The 14,509-nt window shown below is 44.3% G+C and overlaps 1 protein-coding gene across 1 annotated transcript in view; it reads left to right on the top strand.

The window, feature by feature from the left end:
* The window catches only part of BNIPL (BCL2 interacting protein like), a 49,364-nt gene continuing 34,855 nt past the window's right edge, over positions 1-14,509 (top strand). Inside the window, exon 1 of the mRNA XM_030187570.1 lies at positions 1-350. Within this exon, the coding sequence (XP_030043430.1) occupies positions 301-350 (50 nt within the window). The 5' untranslated portion in view covers positions 1-300. The remainder of the gene's footprint in view (positions 351-14,509) is intronic.

Here is a 14,509-nt window from a genome sequence, read left to right as displayed (position 1 = left end):
CTTTTGGTCCAGTGTCTGCTGTGTTGATATGTGGGACTTGCTGGAGGTTCAAGGTGCTGGCGATGAGGCAGAAACAGGAAGGCTCTAGGGCCAGGGAGGAGGAGAGAGATTCCGCCAAAGTGAGTGTCTTCAAAATGAGCCAAGAGAATCCAGCAGCAAGGGCTGAAAAACCAGTTTGTGTATCAAAGCCCAGCTGCAGGATCCATCGCAGCAGGGCAGCAACTTCCAGTAGCAGAAGGAAAAGGAAAGAGACAGGGCTTTGAAGTAACAGCATCAACCCTCAACCTCTTCATCTCTGAAATGGGAACTTACCTAGAGCAGCAGCAGAACAGCCCCCACCGTCACCAAAGGTGAGTTCCTTGGCTCTTTCTTCACTTCTCCCACTTGCCTCCATCTGAATGTTTCGGTCCTGCATTATTATCGCAGGCAACGGAGGGCTGGGGAAACGCATTTTTGTTTTCTCATTTTAACACAGTGGTTTGAGCTTTCAGCTAAAAAGAACATTGAACACAGCACAGACAGGAGGGGTGAAATCAAGTCTCGTATACCACTAATATCCCCTTTCCAGGGTTCAGTGCGGTTTACCTTGTAGGTGAGACGAAAGCCGATAATGTTAGTGAGAGGTATGAGAACAATTAGCAACCGCTGGTGTGATGCAGGAGACCAAAAACATTGTAGGAAAGGATAATGGATGATACTAGGAGGTAGACGTCAATGGATTGTTATGAAGCAGTCTTTGGAAAGAGACAGGATTAGCACACTTAAGGTTTCGAAATTGCAATTAGATTTTTTATTTTTTTAAATAAGTTATGGATTTGAGGCACCCAGACAAAGAGAGTCTGATGATGGAGAGAGGGGGTGGCCTTGAATTCCTGTCCTAGGATTAACCACCAAACCGTTTGGCCTGAGAGTCCTGTGTATCTGGAGTGGTCAGTACATGGAGATAGATGCATGTGGCAGCATGACAGAAACCCAGCTGCTTGACTTCTGACTTGATATCTTGGTCTTTCTTCTGCTGGGGTCCTGACCAAAGCCACATAAAGTGCTCAGTACAATTATTGGACACAAAGGGCTCCACAGTCACCAGGAGCGAACTTTTCCTCTCAAAAGCTTCAGACTGCGATCACTAGGGTTGAGTGGGTCAGTGCAAGCCATTCGCAGCTGGACCCAACCCTCGCAGTTCCCCCCCCCCCCCCCCCCCCCCCCCGCTGTTTTCCAGATGCAGTATGTGAAGTAGTGCATGGTCCCAGGTGCTCACATACCTGAAAGAAATCCAGACAGGCTGTGATGGTTTGGAGCCTGTCTGAGCAGCTGTGGAAGTCTGGAAAAAGCAAAACTTGGAACCGAGTTTGGATTGTGGCGAGGCTGGCTTTACCCGATCTGAATTTGCAGAGTGGTTCTCCAGCCCTTCCAATACAAACAATTTGATTGCACTTCGGTGTTTTCTGTTTGCGATACGTCCATTAATAAGAGCTTCCCATTTAGAAGGATGTTGAATATGAGGCCCCTCGAACCTTGGCCTAGTTCACTTCCTGGTGGAGCACCAGTGATCTTAGCTCACCTCGACTTAAGAATTCTCTGTGCTTGTGCAGGGCCAATGATGGAACTTATGACAGAGGCAGCAAAGGAAAATTTTAAAGACTATTAATAAATTTGTATTTCTTGTAAGATCATTTGGAGGGGCGTTTTAGATATGATGTCTAAGTCCCGAATAAGAAAGAAGGTCATTTTCAAAAACAAAAATATCTTTTTTTTTTTTTTTTTTTAATACTGTTTTGAACAAGGTTTTCTGCTTTGGATGTTTTGTTTTTTTGGTCCATTTTCGGGAAAAAAAAGTGCAAAACGTAGAGGTTCATTTGAAATAAAATGGTCTCCCAGACAATCCAGGAGAACAATGGGGCACCCTAGGGACCACTTTTGTGCACTTCATAAAAATGCACCCAGGTGCACATCTCTTACCTCTGCTCCCTTATCTTGTCCCCTGAACCCTCCAAAATCCAACCAAAACTCACCCCCACTGCACACCACTACAATAGCCTTTATGGGTGAAGGGGGGGCACTTATATGTGGGGTTTTGGTGACTGGGAGGTGTCACACTTTCCACCACAAGTGTAACAGGTAGAGGGAGATAGGGGCCTGAGTCTCCCACTCCATCGTGCAGTGCACTGACCACTACACGACCCCAGGGTCCTGCATGGTGCTCTAACAGACCTGACTAACATCTGAGGCTGTCGTAGAGGCTGGTAAGTCATATTTTTATTCACATCTTTGGTGGGGTGGGAGTCAGTGGGGGGGGGGGGTCATCTGGTCACCTTTTTGTGCCTTATTTGTTCTAGCTCAAAACATCTTACTTTTAGTCCTGGACATTTTTGTTTTGTTCCATCATGGCTGTAAAACATCCAAGTGTTAGGCAGGCCCCAATCCCACTTTTGAAATGCCCCTGACATGTCCCCCCCCCCCCCTCCCCTCATGCTTTGAATGTGCTTCTGACAGGCTTCATAGAAAAACGTCTAAAAATAGGTTTTGAAAATACGGATTTGGACATTTTTGTGAAAACAAAATGTCCAAATGCAGCTTTATGCCACTTCTTAGACGTTTTTCTCTTTCGAAAATGAGCCCCTTGGTATACTGCCTTTCATTAACCATATCAACGTGGTTCACGTGGAGGGGCATAATCGAAAGGGATGCCCAAGTTTTGCTGAGGATGTCTTCGCAAAACGTCCCGTATTATCGAAACAAGATGGACGTCCATCTTTCGTTTCAATAATACGGTCGGGGACGCCCAAATCTTGACATTTATGTCGTCCCTAGACATGGTCATCCTTAGACTTGGTCGTTTCTGATTTTCGGTGATAATGGAAACCAAGGACGCCCATCTCAGAAACGAGCAAATGCAAGCCCTTTGGTCCTGGGAGAAGCCAGCATTCGTAGTGCACTGGTCCCCCTGACATGCCAGGACACCAACCGGGCACCTTAGGGGGCACTGCAGTGGATGTCAGAAAAAGCTCCCAGATACATAGCTCCCTTACCTTCTGTGCTGAGTCCCCCAACCCACTACCCACAACTGTACACCACTACCATAGCCTTTACTGGTGAAGGGGGGCACCTAGATGTGGGTACAGTGGGTTTCGGGTGGGTTTTGGAGGGCACACATTTACGACCACAAGTGGAACATGTGAAGGGGGGGATGGGCCTGGGTCTGCCTGTCTGAAGTGCACTGCACCCACTAAAATTGCTCCAGGAACCTGCATACTGCTGTGATGGACCTGAGTATGACATTTGAGGCTGGCATAAAATATTTTTTTTAATGTTTTTTGAGGGTGGGAGGGGGTTAGTGACCACTGAGGGAGTAACGGAAGGTCATCCCTGATTCCCTTCGGTGGTCATCTGGTCAGTTCGGGCACCTTTTTGTGGCTTGTAAGAAAAACAGGACCAGGTAAAGTCATTCAAGTGCTCGTCAGGGACGCCCTTTTTTTTCCATTATTACTACTACTAATCATTTCTATAGCGCTACCGGACGTACGCAGTGCTTCACACTTGAACATGGAGACAGTCCCTGCTCAATAGAGCTTGCAATCTAATTATGACGGACAGGACAAGTAAGGGATAAGGGTTAGGACAGACAGGACATATCAGGGATAGGGGACAGTTGAAGGTTTAGGAGAGAAAAGCAACATCGAAGAGGTGGGTTTTTAGCCTAGATTTGAAGATGGCCAGAGATGAGGCTTGGCGTACCGGCTCAGGAAGTTTATTCCAGGCATATGGTGCAGCAAGATAAAAGGAACAGAGTCTGGAGTTAGCGGTGGAGGAGAAGGGTGCAGAAAAGTGAGATTTGCCCAATGAGCGGAGTTCCCGGGGAGGAGTGTAGGGAGAGATGAGAGTGGAGAGGTATTGAGGAGCTGCAGAGTGAATGCATTTGTAAGTTAGTAAGAGGAGTTTGAACTGAATGCGAGTACGCCCAAGTCCCGCCTTCGCTACGCCTGACATGCCCCCATGAACTTTGGTCGTCTCCGCGCCGGAAAGCAGTTGGGGACACCCAAAATCGGCTTTTGATTATGCCGATTTGGACGACGCTGTGAGAAGGACGCCCATCTTCCGATTTGTGTCGAAAGATGGGTGTCCTCCTCTTTCGAAAATAAGCCTGATAATAAATGTAAAGTGGCACATAAGAATATAAAATACAGAAAAGATTCCATCAAAAATGTGAGGAAGGGGTGTATAAAACAACAATATAAACCCAGCAAATTAAACTGTGAAACCTAAGAAATGAAAAAATCAAATGGCAGATGACGTTTAATGTGAGCAAGTGCAAAGTGATGCACGTGGGAAAGAGGAACCTGAACAATAGCTATGTAATACAGGGTTCCACATTAGGAGTCACCGCCCAGGAAAAGGATCTAGGTGTCATCGTTGATGATACATTAAAACCCTTTACTCAGTGTTAAGCAGCAACTAAGAAAGCAAATACAATATTAGGAATTATTAGGAATGGAAAACAAAAATGAGCACGTTATTATGCCTTTGCGACTGCACCTTGAATACTGTGTGCAATTCTGGTCACTGCATCTCAAAATAGATATAGTGGAATTAGAAAAGTTACAGAGAAGGGTGACGAAAATGATAAAGGGAATGGGATGACTTCTCTATGAGGAAAGGCTAAAGCAGCTAGGGCTCTTCAGCTTGGGAAAAGACGGCTGAGGGCAGATGTGATAGAGGTCTATAAAATACCGAGTGGAGTGAAACAGGTAGATGTGAATTGCTTCTTTACTTTTTCCAAAAATACTAGGACTAGCGGAAACACAATGAAGCAACTATGTAGTAAATTTAAAACAAACCAGAGAACATATTTCTTCACTCAATGTGTAATTAAACACTGGAATTTGTTGCCAGAGAATGTGGTAAAAGCAGTTAGCTTAGCAGGGTTTTAAAAAGGTTTGGCTAATTTCCTGAAAGAAAAGCTATTATTAAGATGAACTTGGGATAATTCACTGCTTATGTCTAGGATAAGCAGCATAAAGTCTGTTGTATTCTTTTGGGATCTTGCCAACCCAGGTCACAAATACCTGGCAAGATCCCGAAAAAGTACAAAACATTTTATGCTGCTTATCCCAGAAATAGTGGATTTTCCTCAAGTCTATTTAATAATGGTTAATAGACTTTTCCTTTAGGAAGCAGTCCAAACCTTTATATAAACTCTGCTTTACCACATTCTCTGGCAACGAATTCCAGAGTTTAATTACACGTTGAGTGAAGAAACGGTTTCTCCGATTAGTTTTAAATTTACCTCATTGTAGCTTCATCACATGCCCCCTAGTCCTAGTATTTTTGGAAAGGGTAAACAGACGCTTCACATCTACCCATTCAGCTCCACTCATTATATTATAGACCTCTATCATATCTCCCCTCAGCTGCCTTTTCTCCAAGCTGAAGAGCCCTAGCCGCTTTAGCCTTTCCTCATAGGGAAGTCGTCCCATCCCCTTTATCATTTTCGTCGCCCTTCTCTGCACCTTTTCTAATTCCACTATATCTTTTTTGAGATGCGGCGACCAGAATTGAACACAATATTTGAGGTGTGGTCGCACCATGGAGCAATACAAAGGCATTATAACATCCTCATTTTTGTTTTCTATTCCTTTCCTAATACTACCTAAAATTCTATTTGCTTTCTTAGCGGCCGCAGTACACTGACCAGAAGGTTTCAACGTATCTGTTTTGTAGATGCGACCAGAGCATCCTTGTAAGGTGTGAACTAGAAGTAACTATTTAATAGGCCAAATACTACTGCAAGGACCAGCTGGGCGGGGGGGGGGGGGGGGGGGGGGGGGGGGAGGATTGGTGGGTGGGAACTCGCCTGATACCAGCAGAAATACATGTAATTGTGAAGGTGCTTTGGTGAAGTAACTTTACTATGGTAGCCATTTCTTGGATCTTTTCTCCTGCTTTCCTCATTCCGCAGGGCTGGTTGAAGGGGTTTGTGAGCAGAAACCCAGCTGGGGGGGGGGGGGGGGGTGGGAAATGTCTTTTTACACTTCCTCGCCAGTCTGGGAGAGTTTTGCCCTTCAAGTTGCTCACAGGCTTCTGGTCAGGGCTCAGGAAGCCGTCACCTCACTTGCTCTATTTATATGCCGGAATGTTGTGGAAAACACAGTACGCTGAGTTCACTGACCCTGGAAGTGCCCCAGTGTCCAGACGGGAAACTAGAGCGCAGACGAAGAGGGAAACTCTTCCTCAGCCTCACACATGCACAAAAAAACATTACAGTGGGCGAGGGGAAGAAATGGAAATGAGTAGTTGTCCTCATAGTTTTCGTAGGAACAGTGTGACCAACACTTCGTTTCTAAAGTGCTACAAGATGTGCCCAGTGCTGTACAGACACATGTAAGAGACACGGTCCCTGCCCCATAGAATTTATAGACTAAGCAAGACAAACCCACATGACAAAGATGAGATTCTAGGAGAATGTATTATATATAGAACAGTTTATTCAGGTTTATACCACCCATAATGACATGCAGAATTGGGTGGTGTGGGATCTAATATCAAGAAAAGGAAATAGAAAAAGAACTACAAGAGCTAAAGGACAGAAGAAGATCCACGCAAGAACAGGCTAAGATCTAGGGCAACCTAATAAGAACAGAAGAGTAGGGTTTATCTAGCCCAGTAACCTGTTTTCCAAACAGTGGCCAAGCCAGGTCACAAGTACCTGACAGAAACCCAAATCGTAGTAACACTCCATACTACAAATCCAAGGGCAAGCAGTTGCTTCCCATGTCTGCCTCAATAGCAGACTATGGACTTTTCCTCCAGGAATTTGTCCAAACCATTTTTTTAAACCCAGATACGCTAACCACTGTTACCACATCCCGGCAAAAAGTTCCAGAGCTTAACTATTCGTTGAGTGAAAAAAATATTTCCTCCTATTTGTTTTAAAAGCATTTCCATATAACTTCCTCAAGTGTCACCTACTCTTTGTACTTTTGGAATGAGTAAAAAATCAATTTATTTCTACTCCTACACCACTCATGATTTTGTAGACCTCAATTATGTCTCCCCTCAGCCGTCTCTTTTCCAAGCTGAAGAGCCCTAACCTCTTTAGCCTTTCCTCATACGAACAGAGTTCCATCCCCTTTATCGTTTTGGTCGCTCCTCTTTGAGCCTTTTCTAATTCTGCTATATCTTTTTTGAGATACGGCGACCAGAACTGAACGCAATACTCAAGGGGTGGATGCACCATGCAGCGATACAAAGGCAAAAGAGAAGGCGAGATTTTCTTCTGGCGTTACAATGTCCACAGAGGGAATGTGAGCCACTGACTCGCAACGTCTTTTCCAGGCAAGCAACCTAGTAAGGCTGAATGAGCACAGATAAGAGTTAGCTCTGGAGAAAAAGTGTCTCAATAAGAGCAACCCTCCAGTAACAGGTGCCAACAGGCTAGTGGTGTAGCCAAGGGTGGGCCCAGGCCCACCCAGTAGCACCACACCTATGATGTGGCTGGCAGGAATCCACAAGCCCCACCAGCCAAAAACTCCCAACAACTGTCCCTCCTGCATACCAGCCTTCCCTCTGATGTATTCCCGCTTATTTGGAAACAGGAAGTTGCATCAGAGGGAAGGCTGTGGGGCCAACATGAGCAGTGCGTATTAGTTGCTTGCTCGCTGTCGGTGGAAACCTGATATTTAAAAGATATGTGAGGGAGGGGGAATGTTTGAGAGACCATATGGCATGCAGGTGAGAGAGGGAAAGACCAAATCACTTGGGACAGGGTGGAGTTCTGCCCACCCAAAATTGGGTGTCTGGCTACGCGCCTGCAACAGGCTCCATTTTGTTCAAGAGAGGCGCATTCAGTTTGCATGGATTAGCAGTTCGGATTCCCACAGAATAGCAGAATTATTCCTCCTGTGTGCAGCCTGTTCTGAAATCCCATAGCAGGTTGATAACCCTGACCCTAGCGAATGAAGCGGTGCCAGCCTTTAAATGTTCCAAGGGGGAAGGTGAGAAGACCTTCTTCTTTTTGGAGAACTCGGTGAATACTTTCCCGATTCACTTTTCACAGTTACTCTCCCTTCCTCGGGTTTGTGGAAATGAGGCGAGGACGACAATTTTCCGTAGCAGGCACCAACGTCATTCGAGCTTGGCCAAGAAATTGGAAATGGAGAGGACCAATAAACTGTCGAGTGTAACCAGGTGTGGGAAATTGAGAGGCAAGTGAGTGGTCAGGGAAAAAAGGTTTGAGGATTCGATGCTGGCTATGGATGTCGTCTGTAACAAGGGACATGCGCAATCAAAGATACAAAAACATTAACAACATTTGTGGTGTATTTTTCTCAAGGGTGCTAAAGTGAGCTGCTGCTGAAGAGAGACAAATCATCTTGTCTCTAGGGGCGTTGCATGTTTTAATGTCTGCTCTAACGATAATAATCGCCAACCGACAACTGAGTGCAGGAATCGTATTGGACTTCCAGTGTAAATCTTACTGTTGTGTGGAGAGATACCTCCACTCACTCGATGCCCCGCACCCCCATCTTTGAGGAGAGATTTGGCCCTTTTACTTGGGGTGTCGTGAGCAGCGCTCTGACTGCTGCTGAAGGTGATGGTAATGAGAACCCTGGTCATGACGCTATACTGCTGACTGTGACATTTTCAACAGGATATGGCAGTGGTTATTGCCAGCTTTTAACCAGTGGAGATAACACCACATATCATATGTAAGGTAGCACTGCAAGCCATACACAGAGCTGTACAACGGTGATGAGTATTCAGGTATAAGTCCATGCACCAAAGAGCTTATGATTGCCACACTGGGACAGACAAAAGGCCAATCAAGCCCAGCATCCTTTTCCACCACTGGCCAATCCAGGTCACAAATACCTGGCAAGATCCCAAAAAAGTACAAAACATTTTATACTGTTTATCCCAGAAATAGTGAATTTTCTCCTAGTCCATTTAATAATGGTCTATGGACTTTTCCTTTAGGAAGCCGTCGAAACCTTTTTTAAATTCAGCTAAGCTAACCACCTTTACCACATTCTCTGGCAACAAATTCCAGAGTTTAATTACATGTTGAGTGAAGAAACATTTTCTCCGATTCTTATTAAATTTACTACTTTGTAGCTTCATCGCATGCACCCTAGTCCTAGTATTTTTGGAAAGAGTAAACAATTCACCCAAGGCAATGGGAGATAAGGTCAAAATTTATAAGTCTAAGTGCTTTGAAAATGAGTCCCACTGTGACTTGCCTAAGGTCATAAAGAGTTGGTAAAAGAAACCAGATTTGAACCTGTATTTTTTTATCCATTGGTTTAACCACTAGGCCACTTCATGAGGTCAGGTTTGTCTAGAGCAGAGCTTCTGGCAGAGAGAGCCCCAGAAAAAGGGTTGTGTTTCTAACATAACCGGGTGAGGCCTGGGACTGGCTCGGTGTTAAGCCCCGCATTGGAGATGAACAAACTCATACAGAAAAGAATTGAAGAGCCGAAGACAGTCTGACAGGCTTTATAGGCCCGAGCCTGCAGAAGACAAATGTGTGGGGAATTCTTTGTGCTGAAGTTTCTGGGCTTGTTCTGACTTGCTGCTGCTGCCTCACCTACACAGAGGCGGAGGGAGGGTGGTGATTTATGCCCGTGTGGGGCTCGCTAAGCCACTCCAAGGAACTCCCCGTGCCCTAGTCAGTGCTGTTCCCTACCAGCTAAAAGTGTGCTGTAATTAGAACTTAGAGTTAATCATGCGTTAATAACAGGCTGGACCAGAAAGGCATACCCTACCGATCCAACATAAATGCCTGATCTCTGCAACACAACAAAACTAAAGAACGTAATGGACATAACACAACTCTTCTGTTGTACGATTCCCTAGTGTGGCTGTGCCACATGAACTTTATCTTACCACATCATCACTTTATATTTGTTTACACCGGAGTCTAAACGCCTCTTCAGTACTATGAAGGCCACATTCAGCCTACAAATAGGTGGGAAAATGTGGGGTATAAATGTAATAAATAAGAGGTGGGGGAAAGATGTGTTTCCTTTTCGAGACACCACTCTTTAACCTACCCAGAATGACTGATGTTGGATGGCACGGACTTCTGTGGATATCTAGCCAGGGTTGTCCTCATTTCATAACAGCCAACTTTTTAGAATAATTGGGAGTGCTAAACCCATCTCAAATGACTCTTTGTTCAAAGCCATTTTCTCAATATTGGGAGTGCTCGAGCACCCTCCGCGCTGGCACCTATGCCTAGTTTTTCCTCCGGAATCAGAGTCGGTGACAGGAACACATAGGCAGGAGTCCTGATCATACTTGGGGACACCTGGGTTTCCCTAGGCCCTGGCATTCAAATCATATAACTGGCACAGCGCCAGAGAAGCTTGTTGATGCATCCATTTCCAGAGTAACGGACTATTCTTTCCTGGAGCCATCCAATCCCAGGCAGCCTTCCATGTTCTTTTGTGAGCACACCCTCACTGGCCGGGCTTTCAGATCTGCTTAACAAGAAGTGGTAGCAGCGACCGAGGAGTGCCCCTGTTTACTCACACTGTTGACTTTCTCTTGCTGGTGTCCAGAAACCTTGTTTGCGCAGCCCTTAAATGGAAGAAAACGATTATTTAATAATAATTAAAAATCAGTGTTGCCTGATTGGTAGGACCTAGAGGTGACTTTGAAAACAACTACCCCTGGCTATACCTGAAGGGCAGCCCAGCACATTAAACCTGAAGCAGATTTCTAAAGCTTGGATGGATTTGAGGATAAGTTGGAAGGGGTTTTTGGGGTATCAAGGTTCTGCTGCTAGCAAACAACAATTTAAATCTAGATCATCACACAGTTTACCTTCTCCTCCCCCCCCCCCCCCCCCCAACCTGGCCTTCTTAGAAGTGCAAAATCTCTTTACATGCTGTGTAGAGCTAAAGCCCTCAAGGCCTGATTTCTGTCCTCTTGCAGTTCAGGGATCTTCATTGTGATATATCTCCTGCCTTTTTGAATTCCATCACTGTTTCTGCCTCCAAACCTTCTCTAGGAAGACACCTTCTCTGTGAAAAATATTTCTTGACACTAATCCTGTGTCTCCCTCCTAATTCTTTTGGAAAAGGTTCATGTCTTAACAGTGAGTTTTTTCTAGCAAAAAAGGTGCCGGTACTCAAATGCCAGTCCACCCTTCAGGAATGGGGTGATCACTGAGAAACCTACCCTACAGTAGCCAGGCCCCTGCAACCAGTCACAGAATCTATGACAAGGCAGAATTGGTGTGAGCTCTTTCATTAGAGGTCCATGGGTCAATTTTAGCAGACAATGGAAAAGGTGCTGGTACTCAAATGCCAGACCACCCTTCAGGGGTGGGGTGATTACTGGGGGACCCACCCCACAATAGCCAGGCCCCCTGCAACCAGTCACAGAATCTATGACAAGGCAGAATTGGTGTGTAGAGCCTGAGCTCTTTCATTAGAGGTCCATGGGTCAATTTTAGCAGACAATGGAAAAGGTGTTGGTACTCAGTACCCCCAAGTAGCCCCTCAAAAAAAGCCCTGTGTCTTAAACATCTGTATTGCCCCTGTGTCTCTCCTCCAATGGTATATATATTTATGTCCTCCAGGTCTCTTCCCTTATGACTTCTGGTACAGATCCCATATCATTATGGTCACCTTCCTCTGGAGCACCTTTAGCCTTTTTATAGCCAGACTGAGACATGGCCTCCAAAACTGAAGAAAAGCATTCCAGAGGAGACCCCACCAGTGACCTGTACAGGGGCATCATCCCATCCCCCTTTCTGCCTATTAGGCCTCTCTCTAGCTCTGCATCTCTCTTGTTACACTGTTTCACAACCTTGGGATCCCAAGACATTTTCATCCCAAGGTCCTGGTCCATACACATCATCCTCCTCCCTCCCCCAGCTGCATCCCAAATGCATCATTCTACACGTTTTCTCATTAACGGTGAACTACCAAGCATTTAACCAGTTTTTGAAGATTACGTCTCATGTCTGTTCCCTCAGGAGTGTCCACTCTGTTGCATATTTTTGTGTCATATGCAAAAAAGGCAATTGTTTTCCTTTTAACTCTTGGGCAAAATTGCTCATAAAGATATTGAATATAATTGGCTCCAGGACTGATCTCTGAGGTACTCCACTACTCACCATTTTCACCTTCAAGGGAATTCCTCTCTATCGTCTAAGCAATTTCGATTCCAGTTCACTACCTTAGCTTCAGGCTTCTCAGTTTATTCATGAATCTCTTATGAGGAACAGAATCAAAGGGCTGTTGAAATCTAAGTAGACCATGGCCAACGCATGCCCTTAGTCTAGTTTTCTAGACACTCTATCTCAAAAATCAATCAGATTTGTCTGCATGATGTGCCTCTGGTAAAACCATATTGTCTCTGATCTTTTAACCCATGAACTGTAGATAGTTCATTTCCTAGCCTTCAGCTGCATCTTTATTACTTTTCTCACCACTGCTTATTGGCCTGTAGCTTCCAGATGACTCTACAGAATAACATAGTAAATGACAGCAGATAAAGACCTGTACGGTCCATCCAGTCTGCCCAAGAAGATAAACTTATTTTACATATAACTGAGTTTGATTCGTCCTTGTCACATTCTTAGGGCACAGACCGTAGAAGTCCGCCCAGCACTGTTTTTGTACTAACATTTCTGAAGTTAACAGCCCATCCATATCTATTCAGCCTTGATCAGGGCGTAGACCTTAGAAGTCTGCCCAGCACTGGTTTTATTTCCCAATTACCAGTGTTGTCACCCAATCTCTGCTAAGATTCCGTGGATCCATTCCTTCTAAACAGGATTCCTTTGTGTTTATCCCACGCATGTTTGAATTCCATTACCATTTTCATCTCCACCACCTCTCACGGGAGGGCATTCCACATATCCACCACCCTCTCCGTGAAAAAATACTTCCTGGCATTAGTCCTGAGTCTGCCCCTCTTCAACCTCAATTCATGTCCTCTAGTTCTACCACCTTCCCATCTCTGGAAAAGGTTTGTTTGTGGATTAATACCTTTCAAATAATTTGAACATCTGTTATCATGTCACCCCTGTTTCTCCTTTCCTCCCAAGGTATACATGTTCAGGTTGGCAAGTCTCTCCTCGTACGGTTTGCAACGCAAATCCCATACCATTTTTTGTAGCGTTTCTTTGCACCGCTTCCAGTCTTTTTACATCTTTAGCAAGAGACGACCTTCAAAACTGAGCACAATACTCCAAGTGGGGTCTCACCAATGACTTGTACAGGGGCATCAACACCTCCTTTCTTCTGCTGGTTCCTCTCTGTTACTATTTATGTGGAGAAGGGCAACACTCATTCTTTTCCAGTCTTGTGGAACCACACCGGTTTCCAAAGACATATTAAACACAAACCTCAGCAAAACACTCTTCTAGTATCCTGGGATGTATCTCATTCAGCCCCATAGCTTTGTCCATTTTCAGTTAGGTATACTTCAGATCAACAGACTAAGCCAAGTATCATTTGATTTCATTAATGAAGCTTGAAGGACTGAAGATTGGAGCAAATTTATGAACTGTTGAAGGGATATATGAAGATTCAATACTAAAATATCTACTTATTGATAATTTTTTAGAAGAAGAAGAAAAAAAACAGGACTTACGAAGAAATGTGGTGAGGTTGTGGTAAGGGTTCCATGAACTCTCCTTCTGATGCTCCACAAAAAGATTGGAGCCAATTCAATTAAAATATACTTCTTTGTGGGACGATATTGATGTCTTTCATTGTGTTCATTTGGAAGCCATTCATCATTCTCTTTTAGTGTTGTGGGACCCTCCTTCTGGAACAATTTGCCACGGTTTTTGCAGCAGGGAGAATTTGCTGATGCTCATCAAGGACATGTTTAAACATGGATTCTCCTTTCTATTTTTCTCTTACTTTATTGTTTATTAAAATTTGATCAGTCCACCTTTATCACTACAGTAAATCAAGGTGGAATACAATAAAACAAAATAGTCAGAAAAGAACACCAGAATCATACAGAACAGCATATAAAACACAGTAAAAATCACTCAAACAAAACTATTAAAAAAAATTCCTTCCTTAGGATATAGATCGTAACTTTTTTCTTTCCTTTATTTCCACCCTTTTCAGAAATTAAGATTTGAATATTTGTAAACCTCTGAGCTGAAACCTCCATATATCAGGCTCTTGAGTAAACTAATTTCAAGACCCTTCTCCTCACCCCCTTAAGAAGTCCTGGTTTAAAGCTTGTTTTTAATGTGAAAAGATCTAATGCTGACTCCAGGTGTTTTGTGTGATCTTGGAGCACTGTTCAAGCTGCCTCTCCTTATCAATTAGAATTTCCTCTGCTTTTTATTTTAGCTGCAGGTATGAGAGGAGCAGCCCAGAGTCACAAACAGGGACACTGGTAGTTAACCCTTAATAGGATATCAGAAAGCAATTCCAAAAGGCTTCCCTCCCTAAGGGACGTGACTTAGAAAATTAATTGTAATGATTTTTTCCTCTGTGTGTTTTTTCCCCCCTTGTTATCAGCAGCAATA

Source organism: Microcaecilia unicolor, chromosome 14, assembly GCF_901765095.1.
Source record: "Microcaecilia unicolor chromosome 14, aMicUni1.1, whole genome shotgun sequence".
NCBI classification, from domain to species: Eukaryota; Metazoa; Chordata; class Amphibia; order Gymnophiona; family Siphonopidae; genus Microcaecilia; species Microcaecilia unicolor.
Note: the sequence above shows the minus strand (reverse complement) of the source record. Positions and strands in the feature narration are given on the sequence as shown.